Source organism: Spinacia oleracea, chromosome 5 (assembly GCF_020520425.1).
Source record: "Spinacia oleracea cultivar Varoflay chromosome 5, BTI_SOV_V1, whole genome shotgun sequence".
NCBI classification, from domain to species: Eukaryota; Viridiplantae; Streptophyta; class Magnoliopsida; order Caryophyllales; family Amaranthaceae; genus Spinacia; species Spinacia oleracea.
In genome coordinates this window covers 36,133,489-36,159,680 of record NC_079491.1, presented here as the reverse complement: position 1 = coordinate 36,159,680, position 26,192 = coordinate 36,133,489, and the positions used below count along the sequence as shown (strand labels likewise).

Sequence of the window (26,192 nt, the reverse complement as noted above, 5' to 3'; positions counted from 1 at the left end):
ACAATACATGATCACTTTGACATATATGCACGTATTAAAAGTACGCAACATTATGCTTGTAATTAAAAGTAGAAACATAATTATTTCCTATCCTTGATATGCATGATGTAGTTAAAAGTTCAACATGTATTACCTTGCTTGCATGCATGTAATTAAAAGTACATACATCACATAACTTGGCTAAACATGCTTGCTATTAAATTCAACACACATAAACCAATAATCAAGTAAACATGAATCACAATTCAATCCACAATTAAACATGCACAACATGTATTCTAAATCACCCTAGACATGTACGTACTTCCAATATGTAATATAAGGGGCCACCTTGCAATTCACTATTCATTTAGAAATCTCCTCCAATAATAAATTAATAAACCTTAAATAATCACCTATTAAATAAATTTCCAGCAACATTATTTAATTTCAAACCATCCTAAATAATCTAAAGTTATTAGTTTTTAATATAATTAATTAACCTAAATTATTCTTTGAAATCCTAGCATTTGTTTCATCTTAATCTTCAACCCCACTTTTCTCGATGAAGAAAATCTTAGAAAATCAGTCCAAAATTTAGCTCTTGATACAATTGTCTGTGATCTTGAAGAAGCATCACCATAAAAAATGAGGTCGTTGTTCCTTTGTTGAGACTTGCTTCCGAATAGAGGTTGTTGATTACAACTACGAGGTTTGATTTTATCGCTTAATCCCATAAAAGATCCTGAACCACCCACCTATCTCTCTTTCGCGAACTCACCACCACCAACCACCACCATTGGAATCCGGCCTGCATCCAACCCCAACTGTATATCACTAACCCAACTCGACCCTCCGGCCAACCACCCATGCAACCTCTCTGCTCTATGTCCTTCACCTTTTGTTCGTGCTCCATTATACCACGCAGTAGACGAAAAGATGGTCTTTTATTTATTTCTTTTTTATTGTTATATACTCCGTAATAATTAGGTGCTTATTTTTGTTAATTAGGTAAATTAGGTACTTATTTTTTTTTAAGTAGGTGCTAATCCCAAAAATAATGCTATAATGGAGAATATTTTAAAAAATAATGCTATTTGGTTGAAAATTATTACGTGCACTGTACGTCTTTGCACGATAATGTACGGTGCACTCGGGATGACTAATGCATCGTTCATATAATAAAATAAAAAATAAAATGAAGATGCACGGACTTCAAAACTAGTGTACAAATATTTGGGAGGATTGTGTAATTTTTTTTTTGCTACCATTGAGAATTTACATTGTAATTTTTTTTTTTAAATAATAACACCAGTAGTTTTAACCCTTTACAGACGCAGCAAAAGTAAAAGTGTAAAACTCACTTGACCTCTTCCAAAACCCCTAAAACCCTTCATTCTGCAAATAATAAAAAAAAACGGAAACACTTTCAATTTGTCAAATTCTCAACTTAGGAGAGGAGGAAAGGGCCAAAAGCAGCTACAATTGCAAAGCTCAACCCTCAAACTAGCCGCAGCCGCAACCTCTGTACTCGCCGGAAAAATGGTGAAGTCGTACCTTCGCTATGAGCCGGCGGCGACATTCGGTGTGATAGCTTCATTAGAATCGAACATCAGCTACGACAGCTCCGGCAAGTTCCTTCTCTCTCCTGCTCTTGAGAAGGTTGGTGTTTGGCATGTTCGTCAAGGCGTTTGCTCCAAATCCCTTTCTCCTTCTACTATTTCTACTGGCCCTTCTCTTGCCGTCACCGCTATCGTTGCCTCGCCGTCCTCCGCCATGGTAACCACCCTCTATCTCTTTCTCTTGATTTATCTATTTGTTTTTGTATTGGGGTTTTGTTAATTGGAGAAAATGTTATCTGGGTTGAGTTTTAGTTGATTGATTTGTGGTCCCGCTTTTTGCTGAATGAAATGATGTTTCAATGTGGAAATGTTGATGCATTTGGTTTGTGCATTTAGTTTCAGCTGCTCTTAGATGATATTTTGCTGATGCTTAATTGAATGAAGCTTGTTTTGCCAATTAATGGAATATTTGTATAGAAAACTATGCTCCGCTAGTTGCTATTATGATATTGAAGCTAATTGTGAAGTATGAATAGAATACAGGGCGTTATGGAAATTGGTATTGTTTTTGACGACTAATCCCCGATTTTTATACCGTTGTGGGGAGTGGAAGTAAATGAATGTGTTTAATTAATGATGACTTGATGATATATTAGTTTTGTTCTTGGTGTTTTCATTTTTACTTATTTTGGTTTTTCAGGTGGCAGTTGGGTATGCGGATGGGAGCATAAGAATATGGGATTTGGGTAAGGGAACTTGTGAAACAACATTGAATGGACATAAAGGAGCTGTGTCTGCTCTTCGTTACAATAAGATTGGATCGATGTTAGCGTCTGGTGGAAAAGATAATGATATTATTTTGTGGGATGTGGTGGGCGAGACTGGACTTTATCGTCTTCGTGGGCACCGTGATCAGGTTTTTTCATCCGTCACTCTTTAACTTATTTTTTTACAAGGGTTTGGAAAGGGGTGGAGAGTTATTGGTACTTGGTTTAGTTTGTTCTTTAGTTTTTGTTTTGGAAGTGATATGTTTTCATTAGTTTGATATAGTCTTTGTAAATTGATGTTTATGTATTTTCAATGTATTTGTGTTTCAATTTTTAGGTGACAGACCTGCTTTTTCTGGATTCTGGGAAAAAGTTAGTGAGCTCCTCAAAGGATAAGTTTGTTAGAGTTTGGGATATTGAGACCCAACATTGTATGCAAATAGTTAGTGGCCATCATAGTGAAATTTGGTCTATAGATAGTGATTCGGAGGAGAGGTATGTGGTCACAGGCTCAGCTGACCTTGAACTTCGGTTTTACACTGTCACCAAGCATGATTTTGGAGGTGGGGAGATATTAGGAAATTCTGATCATAAGGAGTCTGTAGATGGCAGTCTTACACCAGCTGGTAATAAGTGGGAAGTCCTGAAGCACTTTGGTGAAATTCAGAGGCAGACCAAAGATCGAGTTGCAAATTTAAGATTTAATAAGGCTGGTAATCTTTTAGCATGTCAAGTGGCAGGCAAGACAGTGGAGATATTCCGTTTGTTAGATGAGGCTGAATCCAAGCGCAAAGCTAAGCGCAGAGTTCATAGAAAGAAGGAGAAGAAAGACAAGAAGGAGAAGAAAGAAAGAGAACCCTCTAAAAATGTTGCTGAGGTTACAGATAATGTAGATGAAAATCACTCTTTACTAGAGGAGAGCCATCCAACTATTGTAGTCTCTGACATCTTTAAGCTTCTTCAAATTATAAGGTCCGGAAAGAAGATATGTTCAACCTCTTTTTGTCCAATCAATTCGAAGAATTCCTTGGGCACATTAGCCTTGTCACTGAACAACAATTCTGTAGAAATATATTCCATAGCAAGTGATACAAGTACACAGACATTGGCTATTGAGCTCCAAGGTCACCGTTCTGATGTTAGAAGTCTTAGTCTTAGTCCGGACAACTCTCTCTTACTGTCAACAAGTCACAATGCTGTGAAGATTTGGAACCCCAGTACCTGTAATTGTCTCCGAACTATTGATTCTGGCTATGGACTGTGCAGTATGTTTGTTCATGGTGACCAGAGCAACAAATACGCACTTGTTGGAACTAAAGATGGAAAGATTGAAATCGTAGATGTTGCAAGTGCTACACGTGTAGAGGTAGTGGAGGCTCATGGAGGCTCTATTCATTCAATCGCTGGCATGCCCGACAAAAGTGGTTTTGTTACGGGGAGTGCAGACCATGAGGTTAAGTTTTGGGAGTATCGCAGATTGCAGAAGTCTGGTGAAGTGAGTCCCCTGTGCTGCTCATGTTTCCTGTTCTTGCTTTAAATTTTCTTCTTGCCTATCACAAATTGTCAGATGTTTAGATGCAGCGGTACTTTAATGTTTATCACTTTCTTGTTGTTCCTGCTTTAAATTTCATTTAACCTATCACAAATATCTGATATTGAACCAGATAGGTTCCCCTGTAGTATATGTATGCCTGCAGATGTAGCTACCTGCCTACTTCTTTTGTTTTAATAATGAAGTTGCTGTTCTTACAGAACTTGGAGCGCTTATCAGTGTCTAATGTGAGGACAATGAAACTGAATGATGATGTTTTGAAGATTGCCCTGAGCCCAGATGCGAAGTATATTGCTGTTGCATTGTTAGATTGCACAGTTAAGGTCAGTGATTCTTTCATCTGCTTGCATCTCTAACTCTCTAAGCGTAAGCTTTCATATTTATATTAGGAAAAGTTGTCAAAAACTAGCTAATATGTATCAATTTTTGTTCTTAGTTGATGTTATTAATTTTATAACTTCAAATTAGGGTGTTTCCCAATTATGTGGACATGGTATTGGCTTTGGGATAAATCTCTCAATTCAAGAATGGGACAGCAAATTATGTTGGAAAGAAAATATTAAATTCAATCCCTACCATCCAAATTGAACAAGTGCCCAAACATAATCATGACCGTTCACCGCCCAGAAAAATTGAAATCCAAATAAATTCCTACTTTCCCCCAAAAATTCAAACCACGATTCAAAAAGAATTTCAGGGACGCGTCATAACTTAATAGAAACACTAACTTGCTACTACCTGCTAATCTGGAAATGCAAAAGATAATTGGTGATGTCTTCAAAATCTCTTTAGCTTGAACACTTGTTTGTTTTACTTGGGTCTTTCGTAATTTATAATGGGGAAAAGGGGAGGTTTTGAAGCACAGATGATAAGGGGATTGGTAGGAAATGTCAGTAGAGGGTGAGAGAGCTAATAGTTGGGCCCAATGGACGGAAAAGATGACGGAAAACGTCTGTTATTAAACAGGATATACTAGTAGTATGTAATTGCATCTTAAATCTCCTCTGCTTTCACTGTATCTCTTGAATTGCTCATTTTGATAACCCCTTTATCGTTTTGACTTTTTAGGCCTTTCTTGTCTTATTTCCTTTGGGTTACTTTTTGATGTGTGTGAATCTTTGCTAGGTCTTTTTTGTGGATACACTGAAGTTCTTCCTTACACTATATGGTCACAAATTGCCTGTATTATGTATGGATATATCATCTGATGGCGACCTGATAGTTACGGGGTCTGCAGACAAAAATTTAAAGATTTGGGGTTTGGACTTTGGTGACTGCCATAAATCAATCTTTGCCCATGCTGATAGGTACACATCTTAGCCTATTTCGACAGAAGTTATTGTATGAATCCCTGGTGCTTTACTTGACAAGTGGGCCTCTTTTCCTGTGTTACAGTGTCATGGACGTGAAGTTTGTTCCTAATACTCACTATATATTTAGTGTTGGGAAGGACCGGCTTTTGAAGTACTGGGATGCTGATAAATTTGAATTGCTTTTAACTATTGAAGGACATCATGCAGAGATATGGTGTCTTGCACTCAGTAGCCGTGGTGATTTTATAGTCACAGGATCTCATGATAGGTCCATTCGGCGCTGGGATCGCACTGATGAACCATTTTTCATCGAAGTACTTCTTCATTATTTTTGCCCTTTTGTTAGATTGTGAGCCTTTAGAATTACTTTTTAGTTCTTTTAATCAACCATGTCATAACTCAATTTGCAGGAAGAGAAAGAAAAAAGGTTGGAGGAGATGTTTGAGGCTGATATTGATGGTGGATTTGAAAATAGATCTGCCTCAAAGGATGAGCTTCCAGAGGAGGGTGCTGTGGCATCAGCAGGAAAGAAAACTCAAGAAACCTTAACTGCAACTGACTTGGTTATTGAAGCACTTGATTTGGCAGAGACTGAAATAAAGCGTATTTCTGAATACGAGGTATTTGTATTATTATCAATACATATATATAAACTCTAACATGGTCACTCGGGGTATTTAAAGTTCATAGTGTTTGACAAGCAAAATATTTGCAAGGTGATTTCCAGGCTATATCCTGCTAAAATTGGTTCCATCAGCTGCCAAAATAGCTGTATGCCTAAAGTTTCAGTACCAAATGACCTTTTATCTCTAAGTGAATATATCTCTCTCTGTCACTTCCCTTGCCCATGCGTTTTTGTTCCTGTCTCTGTATTTTATCATATCAGGAAACAAATGAAAATCAAGTTATTTGATTTATTAAATTGTTATTTACAGGAGGAGAAAACAAGGGGAACAGTGGCCAAGTTTCAACCTAATGTACTTATGCTTGGACTTTCACCCTCTGATTATGTTCTTCGCTCAATTTCTAATGTCAAGCCCAATGATATTGAGCAGACTTTACTTGTAAGAACACTTCTGAGTATCTATTTTCACGTTGAATACTTTCGCTTTCACCAAGTTTGTGGTTATTGGATTGTGCCACTGGGTAAATGGTCTTCTAATCTTCAGTTGTAAACTTGTTTCAGGCATTACCATTTTCTGATGCTTTGAAACTGCTTTCATATTTGAAAAATTGGACAACAAATTCTGAAAAGGTCAAGATCTTTCAACCTTTACATATTAATACCTTCCTATTAGAATTTTTTGAGGGATCCTTCCTATTATATTGTTATACCTCAGAAAGTTTGTTGTTGTTGTTGGCTTGTTGCTGCATGTTCTTTGTTTCTTGGGTGATTTGTGCCCATTTTGTTTCTTGAAGTTGCTATTTTGTTTTCGATATTTTCCTGTAAGTTGCTGTTTTGTTTTCAATATTTTCCTGTAATTGCAATGATATTCTAGATTTAAATAGCAGAACAAAATGAAGAACATTTCTGCTATTATTGAGAAGTATGTCAATTTGTTGGTTGGCTGTTGTGTTTCTGCTAATGTGTATATTCTGATCACTAATTGACTTGTTTAACTGCTTACTTTAGTTGTAAGTATTGTGTTGTACATTTAGGGTTCATTCTATTCACTTTATTTCACTTATTTTTCTGAACTTATTAAACTTACGGAGAATCAAAACTTATTCTAACTATAAATTGTCCTTGGGCAGCCCTTAATTCCCCAAACTTATCTTATCTTAACTGAACTAAACTTATTTTTCCTAAAATTAGTGGAAATAAGGTGAACAAAACAGTGTCTTACAGGTTGTGGACTTATGGCAGTAAATATCTTCAGTTTTAAGTGCATTAGAATTTTGCGTAGTTGTCCTTGTTCTTTTCTCCAACACAGCTTAACAAATAACTTTTCCTTAGTATTCAAATATAATTTTAAGTTCACTAAGAACAAAAGGGGAAAATAAAGGGGGGAAAATAGACTTCTCGTTTTGATTGTGTCAAGTGCGTAATTATTAAAGCTCTTTTCTTTTCCCATTCTACTCACACACACATTTGACTACACCCCACAAGTACATGTAGGCACCAAAAGCGGATCTTGACCACTTTAACGGGGTCAATCAGTGTTGTACAGTAGAAGGCAAGAAGAGTTAGGCAATATGGTATGGGCTTTGTACAATTGTACTCAAAAATAGGGGGGGGGGGCGGTAGGGGGTGGAATTAAAAGTTCATCGACAGATTTTATGTTTGGGGGCCTGGCCCTTTCAGGCCTCAGCCAAGATCCGCCGTTGGATGTAGATTGTAGCTCTCTGCATGCATGTGACACACACGTAACGGAAAAGAAAGCCTGGAAATTTGGAGCTACTTTAATTTGAAGCTGGTTCCGTGGCTTCTTTACATTATATTGGTAATGTTATAGTTGAACAGTAAAACCATCCATTGACATTTCAGTTTGAATGGTGCTGAGCGGGCAGCTTAGACTGCTATGTTTTTTACGTCATTGTAGCCTTCCTTGTTCCGCCAATGTTTTGAATGTAGTTTCTGAGCTTTCTTGATGATACTTGGAACAAGTTCTGTGATCATACATGGAAGTGTTTATCAGTTGACTGCTCAGCTGCATTTGCTGACTTTTTCTGTGATGTGGTCTATATTGGACGTCAATAGTGTGGTTCAAATATTGATGCTGCATTATGAATGCAGGTGGAGCTCATCTGCAGGGTTGCTGTAGTATTGTTGCAGACACATTATAATCAGTTAGTGACCACACCTTCAGCAAGACCGGTCTTGAGTATTCTCAAAGATATCCTGCGTGCAAGAGTGAAGGTATCCAATAATCTGGTTTTTTCTTAATGCTGTTGATTCTGACCAACTTACTTTTATGCTTAACTTTAGCAGTTCTTGGCTTGCCCTATGTTTTATCATCCTATTCTCATATTTGTACTCTAGGATGGACGTATTAGTTTTTATTAATCAATCTTTTACGTCTGAAACTGATTGTTAGTGGTTATATTAGTCCTGAGCTCTATCAATCATCAGTTTTATGCATGCCTATTTTGGGCAGTAAACGTACGAAAGATACACAAAGTTGTCCAGGTCCAATTTTCACATACATGTGCTGGTTGTAGTCTGGAGAGTCGTTTGGTAACTTATGACCGTATAAGGACCTGTTATGAACATATGGTGCCTTAGTCAGGAGGCAAGGGTTTTCCCCCTTCCTTCATACTTGCGTACAACCATCTGTTCATAGACAGCCAAACCTGAACTATATTGGTTTTGGGTGACCAGAAATTAATCCAACAAACTGAAAATTAAAAGGAAAATTTGTAAAAAAAATAAGCCTTTAAATAACTCAACCTTTGGCCAGTCTTCTAAAAACTGCTCTAAAAACTGTTGCACCTTTAAATAACTTAGGAATAATCCAATCTTTGGGGACAATCTTCCCAAACAATCCTTTTACCTACAACCTTAGTTTAAAAAAGCGCACCCAAGACGCGCCTAAGCTCTCCAGGCCCACTGATGTCAACCAGGCGCGCGCCTTCGTGCGCTTTTATGCGCCTTAGGTAACGCACAAGGCGCAACAGGGTGACGTGGATCCTTTCATTTACTTTTTTTTTTCTTTCTTAATGATATTAACACACTCCATTTGACATATCAACGGTCATATCTCTACAATCTAAGCTTTTAGGCAGTGGAAGTAGCATAATATGAGTTGATTTTCATATTTCCAACTTGTAATTACCATGGAAAGTTCTAATTCTGGCACTCCATCGACGGGATTACGCGATGCTTATGAACCGACAAGAAAATATGACACTCCAATAGTATATGTTGTTTTGAGTACAAATTGTGTTGATTTTGTTCTATACCGAATTTTAAGGTTTATTTGGAAATTATGTGCACTCACTAATTTCTATATTTATTTTAATTATTAAAATAAATAAATTCTCCTCTTCCTTTACCTTTCCTTCCCCATCACATGCTATTTCTCTCTCAACATCCACCCCTCAGTGACTTTGACCCTTTTATGTAATCCCCCTTCATCGGCGTTTCTCTCTCCTCCCCTCTCTCTCCCTTACTCTGCCTGCCCTCGTTCTCCCTCTCCTTACTTCTTTCTCTCTGATCCTTGGACTTCTATCTTTGCCGGCTCCGCTACTGGTGGGTGGTTCCTCCAGGTGTGTCGGTCTCCATTCGTTCCGCCGCCTTTGGTAGGTTCCTTCTTGCTCTGATCGAAGGTGGTGAGGATTCGAGTACGGGTGATGGTCCCTGCAGATGGAGTGAATTTAGGTTGTGGTGGTGTGGTGGTTTTGGGATTTTTTTGGTGGTGATAGGGATGAAGGGAGCGGTTCAAGTGGTGGTGGGAGCGGAGTGACTTTTGGGGAGATTTGATCCACCTTCCTCCAATTGATGGTGAGGCAATCTTGTTTCTGGTCGGCTGTGCAATTGAGTTGTTATGGGGATTTGCGTTGTTAGTTATTATCAGGGGATCTTGATATTTGTGAGGTAGTTGTTGTACGGTGTTGGTTGGGTGTGTAGTAGCGTGGGGAGATGCTGGTAGGGCGATGATGTGAGGTGGTTCTTTAAGGTAGAGTTCAAGGTGGAGTTGGGCAGTGTATTAGGAGATGACAACCATTGGAGAGGGTTGATGCCGTGATGGCATCCATGTTTGAGGGGATAAGAAAGAGAAAGCTACAGTATACTATTTTAAAAAAAGAAAGTTGGAATTTAAGTTAAAGTTTAATTAAAAAATAAAATTTAAAAAAAATTAAATTAAGAATTGAAATTTAGAATTTTATCCAATTAGTGAGTGACATGTGGTTACATTTACTTATCAATCCGGTTACCAACAGGTAAAGGGCTGTTTCGGGAAGATAAAATATCTTATTATTCCTGAATTGTTCAAAGGTGGAACCGTGTTTAGAAGACTGACCAAAGGTTGACTTATTCTCGAACCCAACCGAATGACTAAACACGTGAATAAAATTACCCATTTCCTACCTTTAAGTATATGTAGAGCTATGTTCTTTCTATGATTTAGGTATTTTGCAGTGAAAGTTGTTGGGCATTGAGAGTTTGAGACAATCTGCCTTTTTCTCTGGGTGCTTGTTTCTTTCATATGAAAGATGCTGATATTGACAGGGCTGCCCAGGGTTGGAAACCGGCTCAGGAAAACACATAAAAACATAGGTCCCCAACATTTATCCAAGTTAATATGCAAGTAGAAAATTAGCCCCGATACGTTAGTGTCATGTGCAAATTAACCCCATACCTTTTAATTGAGGTAAATTAGTCCCATTGATTTTCCCAATTTGTCCAACGCAATTCACACCTACTCAACAGTTACCAGCATAATCTCATCGGAAAACAAAAGATTTAAATTCCTTCGTTTTTTTAAGTTGACACAATTTGACTTTTGACACTTTTATATAATCTACTTTGACTATCAATTGTGATTTATACTTAAGAAAAAATATAGTCATGTAGGGTCTTTATATAATCGTCTAATTGTATAGATATATATCAACTTTTTATAATTTTTACCCATTGATAAATAAAGATATTAATGATTGAAATATTGCATTAACGAACGTGACGAAATAAATGTATCAACAAAAGATCGGAGGAAATATATTTTTATCTATAATACTCCCTCTGGTCCTATTTGTTCTTCCCATTTGAGGTTTGGGGTGAAAATTAAGAAAATGGAATCTTGTAATGATTGGGTGTAAGAGTAATGATTGAGTGTAAGAGAAAGTAATAAAGTAGTGAAGGAAAGTAATAAAGAAATGAAGGAGAGAGGATATTTTTAATAAAGTACTAATAAAAAATCATAAAAGTGGGGTTGGGTGGGTGAGTGGGGAAATGTGAATGAATTAAATAAGGGATAGTGGGAAAATTTATGGTAAAAAGTCATGTCCAAAAATAGAAACGAGAAGAACATATAGGAACGCCCGAAATAGAAACGGGAAGAACATTTAGGAATGGAGGGGGTAATTGCAGCTTGATATATGTTATCTTCCACCTACCCCTAGATCTCCTCCCCGTCAAAGTATATTGTCTTCGCAGGGCCGTCTTAAACATTCTTAAACATTTTGAGGGCCCTGTTCTGATCTTAAAAATTGGGCCCCTAATATAAAAAGTATGTAATTTTAATAATTTGATATTATTTCAAAAAGTTACCATTCCATATCATAAACGATTAAAACACATTCTTGCAAAATGAATCACAAATAACATTCCAATATTTCAAACTACCACAACTACAAGCCTACAATTGTCCAGTAGACCAATACTAGGAGTAGTTGAAATTTACTTTTTTGATAGTACTAGTTGAAATTGACTTGCAAATTGCAATAGCAAAAGAAAGCGGAGGAGTGGACTACACAACTAAAATCACTAACATTAACCCCTGCTAAATTGAAACTAGAAAAGTAAGAAAAGAGAAATGAACACAAAACAACAAACATAGGGCTGATCTTTAAGCATTTGCAGTTGAAGTCAACTCTTTTGGGTAGCAGCTAGAAACAGATTTTGGGCTGGAAACGAAAATTCTATAATTTAAACCATTATTAGTGTGCAATTTGTAAATTAAACCCATCCCACAAAATTTAGACAATAATCTCACCCTCATTCAGTTAGATAAATTAAAAAGAACAAAAATAAACACACAGCCTGTTGTTCTTCGTGTCTTTGCCGTCGGCTCCTTTGTCCTGTCCGGGCTGTCCCAACTCCCACTTCCGTCTTCCTTTATTGTTCATTCATAATCAAATCTGATTTTCTTTTTTAAATAATAGAAAACTGAATCGGTTGATTTTTAGTGAAAAGGTAGATATTTGAAATCATTGTTCCATTGACAACATCGATTGGTGAAAACTTCTTTAAACCTGTTGTTAATTGAATAATTGAGAGGGAAAGATGAAAAAGTTTATTGAAAGTTTCAAATAAGATTAATGAGAACAAGTTGTTTGAAATCAATTATTACCTTAAATGGGAATTGAAGAAACACGAGAAACGAAAAGTAATTAGCGGGAAGAATTAGAAATCTGGAGTTATTACTCCGTAGCTTCAACGGGGGAGAAGAATCCAAAGAGGCGTTTTTTTCCAGAAAAGAACAAAGTTAAGTGGACTTCAAAATATTGGGCCCTCAAAATTTTGGGCCTTGTTTTGTAGGGCTTTCACCGGCCCTGTGTCTTCGTAAAGGTATCTGCATCCGTTTTGTCAAAGATTTCATACAATCATTAGTGGATCGATCCGTTTTGTATATAAATTTAACAAATGCATGTTAATAAAGGGATAGTACTTTAAAAGATCATTCTAATACAAACTCATGATTGCATAGTATTAAATATGTCTAACTTTGCTTGTTGTAAGGAAACTATTAAGTATTTCAGTTCAACTTGGTGTATTTGAATTGGGGGTAGGGGGAGCACTAATTCTTAAATGGACTATCCTTGCGAATTGTACTAGAGAGAGAAATTTCCGAAGCAGAATTGTTCGCACTAAATTTATTGTGGACCATGCCTAAAAAGAAAAGTTAACAACTTGATTCTAATTTATTTTGATGTGTTTATTAAAATTATTATGAAAAAATATCAAATTGATGTCGTTAGTACATGGTGTGCTTGAATAATGTGTTTAAGTCACGATTCTCTTTTGAAAAATAGGGTTACTATGATACAAAAAATGGTTACTATATCTAAGAAAATTGGTGTTTAATTTTATTATAGTCCTTATGTGAACAATAGATGTCATTATGTATGTAAAAGGGGTGATAGAGTAAACCAATAATATTATTGTGTACCAGGTCCACACAAGAATAATCCGGGGGTGGAGGGAGAAAGACTGATGTTTTTTATTGCGAGGAGAGAAAGAAATGTTAATTACCTAGGGAAATTCAACCTTGGAGGAAGACATGAGAGATAAATAAACACTCGGGGGAGAAGCATCACAACTTGGGGATCGGGGAGTTTGAGTGTTTTCTCATTTATTTTTTTGCATTATAATTTTCCGTTAAGTAATTTTTAGCATCATAATCTAGATGAGAATTTTCATTTTCGATTGAGCCAAAGATTCATTTGTTCTTTTGGCTGTGTGATGTAATAGACTAAATCAAAATGACTCTTAAAACCTCTTCGCTTCCTTTCCATGAAGTAGGAGATGGTCGTTCCGTTATCGCTTTTGGGTCAATTGAAAACAACCTCTCTGCAATTGCAGGGTAAGGTTGCGTACACGGTACACCCGACCCCCCCCCCCCCCCTTACCCCGCTTCTTGCGGAAGCCTCTTTGAGGCAATGGGGTAATGATAATGAATGATAATCTAGATGAGAAGTAAAAAGTATAGGGTTAATTTGTTTCTATTAAAAGGCGAGGGGCAAATTTGCACATCCCACTAAAGTATTGGGGACAGTGTACTTGTTTAATACTCCCTCCGTTTTTCGAGTTCTTAGTTACTGTAGCAACAAAAACCAAGGAGAACTCAATTGGGGGACCGTACAAGTGGGTTACCTTTACTTAAGGTGGAGAGATGTAGAGACTAGAGAGGAAGAGAATTACTCCATATTAATGTGGGGTGGGAAGCAGTATAATATTAGTTTGGGTTCCACAAAGTGGGGTGGAATATGGAATTGATTTTATCCATTTATATATGTATATATGCAATATTCAATATCTAAAATAATAATATTACCAAGCAAAGAAGATAAAGTAATATTACCAAGCAAATACAAACTTTAATTTCAATTTTCTAGCTCTGGACTCATCAACCATGGGGCAAAAAAAACGTATTTGGACTTCTCCTAGAATAGTTTCCAATGCGAAATCATAGGATATATTTCGTATATGACTATATGAGTAATTCAAAAGATAGATGGAAATATATTCTTTTATAAAATTCGCCTTACTAACAGTAAAAGACTGCTTCGGCCTTTGGGAAATAGCCATTCTTCCACGTCTTAGGGCTTTTATCTTTGTCATGCTGACACATTAGAGTCTGCCTGTGGCAAGCACCCTTCTTCTGTACCATCCAAGTCTTGCCCCTATAAGAAACCACACTATAAAGTATTTCCCCAACCAGCCAATCCCGCAGCACTAGTTGCCCGCCTGTCCTATGTGCGCGAAACCTAAGCCTTTTTCGGCGACAGTTTTCTACTTGAATACATAGGGTAGGTAGGGCTGGGTAAGAAGGGTTGCCCTGTTGCCAATAAAATTTCCCCGGCCTTACTTGAGAAGAAGTAAGTTGACTTTCAAAAACTTCTCTTTAGCGACTTCATATGTCGTCATAAGTAAGTGAATTGGCTTTACCTTACTCAATTCAAGTAAGCACGTAGTCGAGTTTGTTCGCCTCTGATTCCTCTGACACGTAAAGGGTGTTACGGTCAGAAGAACTACCTAAAACTAAAGAAAGATAGTGCTCTTTTTAAGAGTAGGCGTGGAGATTTTTTTGCCGGAAAACTTGCAAGTACAGTCTAACGAATATTCTATTCCAACAACAATCTTAGTCAGTACCCGACCAATATTGAAAATCTCTCATCAAGGCGTGTTGGCAGCAGCAAACCATCATACTCTCGTGGTAACTTCTAAAGTTTCCAACTTACGTCTGGTGTTTCCTCTGTAATTCACCCTATATAAAGCTTTCAACTAAAGTTTTTTTTTTTAAATTCCACTGATAATAGTAAAAATCTTTTGAAATTTGAACTATGAACCAAGGGTGGAGGGCTCAATTCTATATTTTAGTTGCACAAGGCCCCCATTAGAGCATCCCCTGGATAATGACTCTTAATTATGTTACAGGATTGCAAGGATACTCTTGGCTTTAACCTAGCTGCAATGGACCATCTCAAGGTATTTATACATGAGATCTAATTTATCAAGGTTACCAGGCTGCTGGCAGTTGTGCTACAAGCAGTGAAACTGATTCTTGTATTTGATATTTTCAGCAACTGATGGCTATGAAGTCTGATGCACCTTTTCGAGACGCTAAATCAAAGTTGCTAGAAATCCGGTCAAGACTTGCTAAACGGAACGATGGAAGAACAGACACAAGAGAGGAACGAAAACGAAAAAAGAAGCAGAAAAGGGGGAGTGATGGACATGCTTGGACTGTTGTGCGATAAGAGAAATGTTGAATGCATATGTACAAGGTAATTACTTGTATTTCCCTCTGAACATTCAAGATAATCCTTTGCCGTATGATTATGAAGTGCAATGTTACGAACTGAAGTCATATATTTGCACAGTTTCCCTATGTGATGTTAAGGAAGACACGAAATTAAAGTTAGTTCTGGTGGGCTGGTGAGGTTTGTTGGTGAACATTGAGTTTGATACCATGCTTATGGACTACTGGGAGAAATCTAAGCCTTGCAGATGACAATCGAACTGGGAGTGTTTGTGCTTAAATTCACTTTTTATTTTTATTTTTTTATGAGGAGATCACCCATGAAGTGGAGTAATCCGAGTGGGCACAGTTACTGGATAATACATATGATTGCATTGCATTCTTCTTCCAGCCGGAGTTTATTGATTTCCCATATGTTGTATATATTGAAAAATTGAACAAGTTTGATGCTTTTTTAGAGTGAATTTTTTTCATTTTGTTTTTCTTTATTTATAAATTTGTATACAAAATTACAGGTTTAAAATGAGCTAAAACGACGATTATTAATTATATGAGCATTTCATGCAAATGAAGAAAGATGCTAGTGTCACAAAATTCATCTGAAGTTCTTGCCTTCGAATGTCTGACCAAACTGCCAATTTTTAGGGGCAACATGCCATGAAGTAGATTTCTTGCCATCGCTGGTTCTGACTCTGAACGTGATGGATTGGCCTACAAAGTTATCATCACTCTCCCAGTTTTGACCCCAGTTACGCTTCATTGGTTTAAATGGCTTACCCTTATCACCCTTTATCATTACACTTTCCACATCTCCTGCACCTGCGACATTCCATACCAACACCAGCAGGTAGTAGGGATTTGAATTTTTTGATATGCTGAAACGGATTCCTCCTGTTCTTTTGCATGGTACCCTGCATATCATATTATCATGACCGAACCTTTTCTTAGTTACTCTTATTTGAAAAATCATTTAATTACGAGAAAGAAGTTAGAGAATTTAGGATGCACAGTGAGTATTGTGCACTTGGGTGCATAAACCATATTTTGAGTATTTTACTAGTTACGGACCTGCGGTATTCAATGGGGACCACACCAGCCTTGTACTCAGCGATTTGAAGGAAAGCAGGCTGAGTGAGGTCGAAATGCTCTTGTGGTGGGCTGCACCACCCTCCGCCAGGGCATTCGTTGTTGCCGGTAACGGTGATGGTGGATGCACCAGCTTTGCAACCTTTTGTAGTCTGTGAACATTTTAGCTCATAACAAGACCCACAAGCTGCTCCTTTGTTGAACAATGCTGTGCTTATAGCTGCCGTTTGAACCCCAAACCCACCTTTGCCTTCCTTGGTCGATATGTCCCCATATCCACATGCTCCTTCTGTTTACATTTTTTCAATTTCATGCACTTTCAATCTTTTATTTTTCTTTTTTTTAGTAGTTACATACACTCTTCCTTTATTACATACGACCGACTAATTTTTTTTTATTGGTCTGCATTTAGTTGCCATTTTATTTCCACATACGTAGTACATTAGAATATAACTAAAATGTTCCTAAACAAAATAAATGTAAGAAAAAATTGGCACATTTCTTAACTATAATTAATGTTCTAGGTTATATAACGCTTAAGTGATTAAGGAGAAATGAAAAACACGTCATTACATTTAAAAAAAAATATATCAAACAAAAATAATTATTTATGAGGAATGAGACAAAGTAATTAATGACCTCTTTGTGTTCTAAAAATTGTAAACGAACACACATTAGCAAAAAGTTTTACAAAATTTGGTTTTGTTTTGAACGATGATTTGAAGTTGCATGAACATTTTCACATTAAGGATCATTTGAATGTTAATGACCTAATGTGGCATATATATATATTACAATTTTTTTTTCTTGGGAGTAGTTAAGGGGAGCGATCGACTTTCAATACTTTTTATATATGAGTTTTATAGGCTTCCTCCATTTCAGAATATTGTTCATATTTCACTTTTTACCCAGTGTTTAATGTAGACATTTAAACATCAATATCATTAAATACGCATGTTAAAAATTGATAATTCGAAATCTGCATAGCGGAGTAGCAGATCAATGTGTAATTAATTTAAATTTCGAATGCATTCGTAATAAATGTAGTTACATGCATACGTACTCATTACTCAATAAAAACATCAAGTTATAGATAATAAAAATAATAATATGGAGTTGTTAATTACCAAAAGTTCCCGAGCCATCTGCGTTACCATAGAAGGTAGCTCTACCGGTTCTCCATGGACCAGGCCGGAAGTTTGGCTTCTTGGCATGAACGTCGTGAACTAACACCGTAAGAAATAACACAACCAATATGATGCCAAACAAATACGACTTCATGGTTGATGGCTTAGGATCTAATTTGCCAAAAATGAGGCAAAGTTTATTGAAATAGTCTTTATTTTTTATTTATTACTATGGAGTACTATTTTTCTTGTGCTTAGCTTCGTTATATATATGGCTAGGTTTGGGTTAAAATTAAGCTATTTTTAGTTAAAGCAACACATTTTTAGTAAGGATTTTGTATTGAATCTTGTTTCACCGTTAATATTATTGCTCATCTAAATTTAAGCATTTTTATGACTTATAATAATAAGTCATATAAATTGAAATCAAATAAGGGCCGTCTAATTAATTTAAGCATTTTCATCACTCATAATAATAAGTTATATAAATTGAAATCAAATAAGGGCCGTCTTAATTTAAGCATTTTTATGCATTATAATTAATATGGAGACAATGTTGAGAACTATAAAATTGAGCCTAATTTATAATTTGAACGTGGAATTTAACAAATACGGAGTATAATAGAACTAGTACATCAGTCCCACATTACTTGTTACATTTTATTTTTCATCCATCCCACAATACTAATTACACTTCAAAATTAGAAATGACCCTACAATTATTACAGTGTCTCTTTCTTTTCATTAACAAAAGTTTGGCCATACACCTCTTCAATTAAAAAATACCCCTAAATTACTATAATAATTTATAAGTTGTTACTATGATATGAATTTGGGTGTTAGATAATTTATAAGTTTGTACCACTACAAAAATTAGGAGTAAAGAGGGAGTTTTTTGCTAAAATAGGAAGGCGACAATGAAATTGTCTCGGTAGAACAAATCAAATACGACAACAAAAAATTGCCCTCTTTGCCAATAACGTAACAAGGAGGGCAACAGCAAACCAACGCCTTCTTTGATTTAAACAAAGAGAGCGAAATAATGAAATTGCCCTCTGTTTTAAGTGCAGAGTAACAAAAGAGGGCGACATTTTTCATTTTGCCGTATTAGCAAAGAAAATAAAGAAAGAAATGGCACTGATTTTTCTCATTTCCTCAATCGTTCTTCTCCTCTCCCGCTTGTTCAAATCCCCATTTTTATCTAAATTAATTTGAGTTCTCCATTTTCTTCTGATTCTGTAGGTTAGATTTTTTTTTTTCCTGTTAATTCTTGGAACCCTAGAAATATCGATGTGTTCTGAATTCTTCTTTGAGGTACAAATCTCTTCGACTTTCCCTAAAATTAATTATGTTGAAAGGTAAGTATTCTTAACCAACTGTGTTTAGAAAATTTATCGCTCAAATATCTTGAATTTGACCCAGATTCTTAATTTTTGTCCCAATTTGTTGTTTAATTTGGCCTTAATTTTGTATATTCAGAAATACATACAAATATATGTTTCACTCTGCGGTATTAGGTTAGTTGTTCTCGAAATTCGATTTAGTTTGAATTGTTTGCATATTTGATCGAATTGCTAGCATATTTCATCGAATTGCTTGAAGAGTAGTTCGAATTTCTTGTAGAATTGATAGTACTGCTTGACGAATAGTTTAAATTGGTTTGAGGTTTGATCGAGTTTCTCAAATTTTGGAAATAGGATTGGAGACGATTTGACGAGCTCTTCATCCTGGCGGTATTCCCCCCCCCCCCTTTATCTCTACTACTGATTTTGCAATTGTGCTTTCGTTTGAATTAATTATGTTGTTGTTTTCTTTTGTTTGAAAATCATTTTTGAGCAGTTTTCCTGTAATTGATTTCTTCTATGTGAATTATAATTCCTGGAATCTGTCAAAATAAATAAATACACACCTAAAATCCAAATTCGAGTCCCTGTCTGTAGACACCTACTTTTGTCCCCATTCCCGAAAGGGAAGGTTCGATGATGAGAACATAAATCTCCATTTGGCAACGCATCTCCTATAAAATAACGAATCTCGATCACCCTTTTCATTTCAACCAAAGCATCCATTTATAGAAACCTGCTAAAAATAGTAATTGCCATAACGAGTAGTTGTTAAAAGTGGCAAGACATGAAAGATAGAAATCTGTCAGAATTAGGTGTTGCACTCCAACGTAAGTCCTAAAAGAGATAGAATTGGCAAAAAGAATTCTATTCCTGTTATAATTCGAAAATAAGAGTTACGTATTGATTAAATTCCTAACGAACCTAGAGTTCGTAACGGGCCTAGACGCATTCCGGCATAAGTTGATACGCACTAAGAAACTCGAATAAGTCTCAAAAGCTCCGTGATTAAGAGTCCAAATCTGACAAAAAGCACGGCTCAGATCCTATTTTCAACGCCTGGATCTGGGCGCCGAAATCTTCGGCGCCCAGCCCTGGGCGCTGAAAATACCTGGGACGTGTCGTTTCCGAATTCTTTTTGGATCCGGATTCTAAGGATCTATCTTTCCACGAACTCTTTCCCTATAAATACAGCCTCATAATCGACGAGAAAAACACACAATTCATAATCTGAGTATTGACTCCAACCCCTAAGCCTAAAGCCTCACGCTGCGAAATTGATCCCGCGTTCTGTCGCAATCGACCCTAAAGTCGAACAGAACGTATCCTGTCTCTTGTAGCTGAAGAATTAAGCCCGGATACTGGAACCTTGCCCGGAAATTCGAGATTCGTTAAATAAAAGGAGAAATAGCAAAGCCAAAGTGGTTAGTTTTCTGAGAACCACAATGCACCTCTCAAGGGTGCGTTGTAATATGTCCCTTCGCATGATTTAATCGCTTTCATCGCCCTTTTATAAAACTGTTGAACTATTAATCTGACTGTTATATCACGCCTAATAAAGATAATATCTTGGACAATTGAACTATCATGCTAGGTACCTTAAATCAATCTAAACAAGATAATCACGATCGATTTAGTATTATGTGTTGCATATTGCTAAAATCAATTCAGAATAGTTTAATAGTTAACACATGTCCCTTCAATTATTTATGCCGAGCTAGTAAGGATAACCTGCCTCTGGAGTTATCGATGAGCACTCCTCTCGGTAGTTACAGTCCCCAGAACTCTCAATCTCTGCCCTGCGGGTGTACGTTGAGCGATCCCCACACCAGGGATCACAAGGGAACCTATGGCCGTCGTGGTCGAACATAATTGCACTCCCTTTATGTCACGATAACCGGGTTTTGTCAGTTTTTCTCATTGTCGTTAAAAATTGAATGGCGACTCCTATATTACTAGTCGATTGGGCGTAAACTCACAGGAAATCTAACTACACTTGATCTGACAACGTGACGCCCACGAGGGACGAGGTCACGCATTAGCCTCGTGCTTTTTCGACCCCCTCACAGTGGCGACTCCACTGGGGAATGTTAATGAAATACTCGTGCTCGTAGGTAATCAAAATAGCCGAAGGGTGAAACGATCCTACTCCGCGTTTATTTCCTTATCAAGTTGGGACGACCTGAAAATCAGCATATTAATGTGAACGGACAGAACCGCATAACGAATCTCGGCTCCCTTGGCATGTTTCATCTCGGGAGTTGGGACTAAGGATACCCATCGCCAACCGGGGGGTGCATACGCTTCGAATGTTGTCCACTCGGCACTTGTTGCTAGTAGTACACCCGTCCCAAACCCAATCGCTCGCCCACTAAGGTCCCTCTCATTGGTGCATGCCCCCTTGGCTTACATCGTGATTGGCCTCTTGGGACAAAATTCGTCTGTTGAATGCACTACCTCGACCGGGGCATGTGTTAGATCTACGATAGAAGCGGTACCAAGCCAGGCGCAAAAATTACCCATAGAAGCCTATCATAAACTACATGACATATTATTATTTTGCCTCATGTTGTAATGTTAGTTATGTGTAGCGAATTATGTGATTGTGTGTGACAAATAATGCTGGAAAACCAACGACCTTAAAAAAATTGCCCAAACATTCATAAACACCAATTGGCCAAAGAGTTATACCAAAATACGTGTTCCGCAACCCCGAACGATCGCCACAAAAGCAAGCGACGCTCAGGATGGCCCGTAACGAATCCCACAACGCTGCACAACGCGTAAAGGACGTTATTAGGCAAACAAACAAAATTAAGTCGCATGTACAAAAAAGGATACGCGAACAGAAAACGAGTACCAGTCAGGGACGCATTTTCAGCGCCCCTGGCTGGGCGCCAATAATTTCCGACGCCCTACGCTGGGCGCTGAAGTTGCTGCCTAGCCTTTTGGTCAGGCACAGCAGCCTCGGTGCCCGCGCATAAAAATTCCGTAGCAAAAAAAACCTTTCGTGAAAAATCGCTGCGAGGATATATGAAAAAGGCACTCGATTCTAAAAAACGACTTATAAAAATAAATAACTCTTTGTGTCGTTGTTAGGCCTCCTATGACGACAATGTTCGGCACCAAAACCGAGCACGCTAATTAAATGACCTTGAATGTCACATGGGCAAAGTATTCAAAAAAATAATGTTCAAATAGAGTTTTCAAGGAAAAATAATGTTCGAATAAAAAAATAAATAAATCCGAGTCTAGACTAGGCTATGCCAAAGTACAATCTAAATCCTAAGTCTTAGTTGTCTTATCCATAGAATCGGTCCTAATGCTTGGTGTCGTTCTGCAAGTTAAAAGGTTAAACCATATTGAGTCTCCCTTCCTAACATTTAAATCAATAAGCACCCATATGTAATTGTCATCCCTTGCTAAGAATCTGCGGCCTCAATACTCTGTCTCACCAATAAAAAGAATATATTATAGTATTTGCAAAATGGAAACAGTCACATTCTGAAAATCATTCCCCATAGTCGCACAACCCCCAAAGTGAACCCAAGGTGTCAATACCATTAGCAAAAAATTAATGGCCTCAAGGCTTTGATCACATTTGGTCACGACTATCATAGTCCTCTCGAGCCACTCGCTCCTTGAAATACTCCTAAGTACGGACTAAAAGATTTTTCATGAATGCAACATGACGAACCATGAAAATACCCAAATCGGCATGCCATAAGGCTACCATCGGGGTAAAGCAATACACACTAAGAGGGAAGCCGCACTAATGATTCTAGCCTTACAAAAATGAAAATTCGATCTCCCCAACTAACTACCTTGCCAACATCAAGCAAAATGGCGCATGACAAATGAACACCCAAGGGTTAAAATCTAAAGTGTCAACCAACGAAAGTTATGGTCCAATTAGCCTAAGTCTGAGAGTCGCTTGGTCAAGTATTATAGGCTTACGCCACATCATTATTTTGAGTCTAGGCCACCTCCTTGTATTCATACACGGGTTATAATAAAAAAAATTAATGAAAGTTCGAGTCTAAATCACAACTTCCAATTAAATCCCGAAAACTGGAATCTGAAAAGAAGCAAAAAAAATTAGTTTTGATGTAATTCTTTCGTTAAATTTCAATAAGGTAAAAACAACATTTTGAATCTACGCTATTTGCACATTTTAAGAAACGACTAAATACGCTTGCAAAGTAAGATAATTTAAAGGTCCACCCTAGGCCTAATAAAGTTAAAGGTCCACTATAGGCCTACCAAACGAGGCTCACTCAGTCTCGCCTCGTGACTCAAAGACCACAACCATCTACCTTTTAGCCCAAATAAAAAGGGGGGGAATCCCAAAGTGGAAAAAAAAAAGAAAAAAAAGAGAAAGAGAAAAGGGAGAGCGAAAAGAGCGAGCCATGAAATACTTAGCCCGTACCTCCCAAAGCGTAAAAAAGAAAAAAGAGAAAGAAAGGGAAAGCGAAAAGAGCGAGCCATAAAATACTTAACCCGTACGTCCCAAAGTGCGAAATCTACCCAAGTAAACGAAGGAAAAGAATTGAGTCACCAATCCAAATCATACCACAAAAACTACATAAAGTCCTACGATCTTCTACCCTTTCCAATCCTCATGCTTGACTAATACCTATACAAATTATCCTATCTCATTCAACCCATCTTTCAAGCCGTCTTGAGTCACGAATAAAAAAGACAAATGAAAAAGTACATTCTACGCTTAACATAAAAAATAATAAAAAAAGAAACTTTGCAAAGCGCCTTTAAAATTCGTCTAAAAAAGAAAAAGAAGCATTTAGCGCACAAAAAAAGATTCGCAAATATTTGGCGTAAAACGAAAAGAAGCTGCCCCAGAAATCACTTTCAACGCCCAGAGCTGGGCGCTGGAATCTTTAACGCCCCAGCCTGGGCGCTGAATCTCTCTGCTTGCCAAATTTTGGCCCAGAAGTGCTCGTCATTTTATCCGCACATACATGAACAATAACGAACACTTGGAGGGGTACAACACGTATTCAGATATACATACCAAAAAAAATACATGAAAAGATTTGTGCTAATACATGTACTTAAAAAATGAAACAATTTTTGGCCTACGGAAAAGCAACAGATTAAAATAATAATAAACCTTACTTATTTCACCCTATTTCAAACATTACGATTCCACTCGAACGTACTTGTTTAAAATCGGCATTCTAAGAAACCATTTTCTGGCTAAGAACTACACAAGACCTGATTCCAAATTAAATCTATTTAAGGCGGATACGTAGGCAATCCATGATTCGGTCCAACCAATTTGCAAAAATGTTAAAGCCTATAGAATAACAAAGAATAAAAAATAGAGTCCCTTATTGAAATTTAATTACTTGCAATCTAAATCGAAAGAAAAATTTAAGTCAATGGAAGAATCCAAGTCATCAAAATGCCAAAATGAGCACACATCGAAAAATAATAAGGGCACGTACCCTTGCCAGAAGGAGCACTCACACTCCTAGGCACTTAGCCAAGACTCAAAAGATCGCTTTGCCTCAATTGAATGGGGGCTAGCGCAAGCGTCCATGACCTCTAAAGTACTCGACTTGACCCTCCCTAAAGCGAACTAACTCACTTAAAGACCTTCTTTCACCACTAGACACAGTCATAATCGCCAACAAGTAGTAAAGGCAGTAAGCTTACAATAAAGAGGATTGTTCTACGGCATCGCCCCATCGTTCCTTCGAACTCAGGGCACCCGTTCATGGTAATTCAAATGTTTGCAAATCCCTTTGAAAAAAAAATCAGACATTGTCATTAGGACTTGACACTTAACCAAGGCTCACCCTACTCAGACATATGACACGGGCATCTAAAATCGAAATCTGAAAGCATCATTAATGAGAAGACATAATAGCAACTGGGGGCTAAAAGTTAAAATGAAAGAACTAGGAAAAGAACTAAGTATACCTTGACCTTTTGTACAGACATACACCAAGTAAATCTAAGTCAATTTGAAAGCGGTTTATATTCCCGCAATTCTGGAAATGATAGCCCTAAAAGCCCAAAGCATGTGCCACACGGGCACAAGTAATATCTTGACGCCTGCACCCTGGTTTCCAGCAAATCCTTAGACAGCAATCGTAACAGTATTTTGATTCACTCATGTAAATCTGTACGAACCCTTCTATAATTCAACTTACTTAGGACACCTCGGATTGTACACAGTAGGACTCGGATTTCAAATAATTTTCAAAGACTTCTTCGAACATAATAAAGTGTCGTTGGTTTAAGCTAAGTATGCGTTTATCTCGATGTTGCAAGTGAGTCAAAAAGATTTCTAAATATGATCATGGGTGAAGAAAAGAACCTAGCTTTTGGTCAAGGCACACTTCAACATGTGACTACCTTGACCATGGAAATGTCGCACAATACGACATTTACAAGAGAAGTAGCAAGTCACTACTCGAACGTACCTCGCACTAAACGAGTCTGGTTCAAACTATTCATGATCCATGTCACCATGAATGCATAAAAACGTATGCCAAGCATCATAGCACCAAGCCAATCCCGTAGCTACAATTGGGGGCTTGAGAAAAACACTCTAAAAAAGCTCGAAATGACGATTTTATCGCAAATTCTCGACGCTAATGCTATACACACGTCATAGGGGCACAATCCTAAGGTTTGACCGTGTAAAACAAACCTTAGAATGGCTACAACCCCTCCCAAATTCTAAGAACTACTTAGAATGGATAAAGTCACCCCACTAACAAGGGTAACTGAAAATCGCGAGTCACCAAAACTCCGGTCAAACTACTGCACATAACGCTCGCCCTACAAGCGCCCGTTACACAGTCTACGTCGTTCCAAAGCAAAAGAGAAAGAAAAGTCAAGGATAAAAAAAAAAGAAAGAAAGAAACATCTATGAATCCTCGCATCGAACGAAGTAATAAGCCGTGCACGCCCACGCAGAAGGTGCTACACTTGTTTAAGAACCTGAACGAGGCGTGATGAAGTACTCCAATGCAAAAAATAATAATAATATCCCAACACCTGGAGGAATGATCTAAGACACGCTGTTAGGCCACACAAGCCTACGTCGCACCATAAGTTTAACCATCCCACGGTACAAGTCTAAAAAAAAAGAGTAAGGCATATTGCACTAATACAGGCACGACCAAGAGCATGTGTAAAAGAGGCAAAGACTACTTATCGCCCAAATTCAAAATGCAAGCGACACGACTTCTACATTAAGGATTAAAGGTAGCAAAATATTACCTACCACGGAAGGGATAGCTCGCACCTACACGAGCGGAACCCCAAGGCATCTTTCTCG

The 26,192-nt window shown here is 37.4% G+C and overlaps 2 protein-coding genes across 2 annotated transcripts; one reads left to right on the top strand and one right to left on the bottom strand.

Moving 5' to 3' along the window:
• Nucleotides 1-1,371: 1,371 nt before the first annotated feature.
• Nucleotides 1,372-15,794, top strand: LOC110777262 (uncharacterized). Its single transcript, XM_021981867.2, has 13 exons — nucleotides 1,372-1,758; nucleotides 2,242-2,457; nucleotides 2,646-3,803; nucleotides 4,061-4,183; nucleotides 4,986-5,167; nucleotides 5,256-5,487; nucleotides 5,584-5,793; nucleotides 6,109-6,237; nucleotides 6,360-6,428; nucleotides 7,911-8,033; nucleotides 14,997-15,047; nucleotides 15,143-15,346; nucleotides 15,443-15,794. The coding sequence occupies exons 1-12, from the start codon at nucleotides 1,522-1,524 to the stop codon at nucleotides 15,317-15,319; spliced, it is 2,907 nt and encodes a 968-aa protein (XP_021837559.1). The 5' UTR covers nucleotides 1,372-1,521; the 3' UTR covers nucleotides 15,320-15,346; nucleotides 15,443-15,794.
• Nucleotides 15,795-15,844: 50 nt separating this feature from the next.
• LOC110777263 (expansin-A32-like) lies at nucleotides 15,845-17,781 on the bottom strand. Its single transcript, XM_021981868.2, has 3 exons — nucleotides 17,535-17,781; nucleotides 16,390-16,696; nucleotides 15,845-16,232 (listed from the first exon to the last, which is right to left on the bottom strand). Exons 1-3 carry the CDS (start codon nucleotides 17,686-17,688, stop codon nucleotides 15,917-15,919), a joined length of 777 nt encoding a protein of 258 aa, XP_021837560.1. The 5' UTR covers nucleotides 17,689-17,781; the 3' UTR covers nucleotides 15,845-15,916.
• Between the last annotated feature and the right edge of the window lie 8,411 nt (nucleotides 17,782-26,192).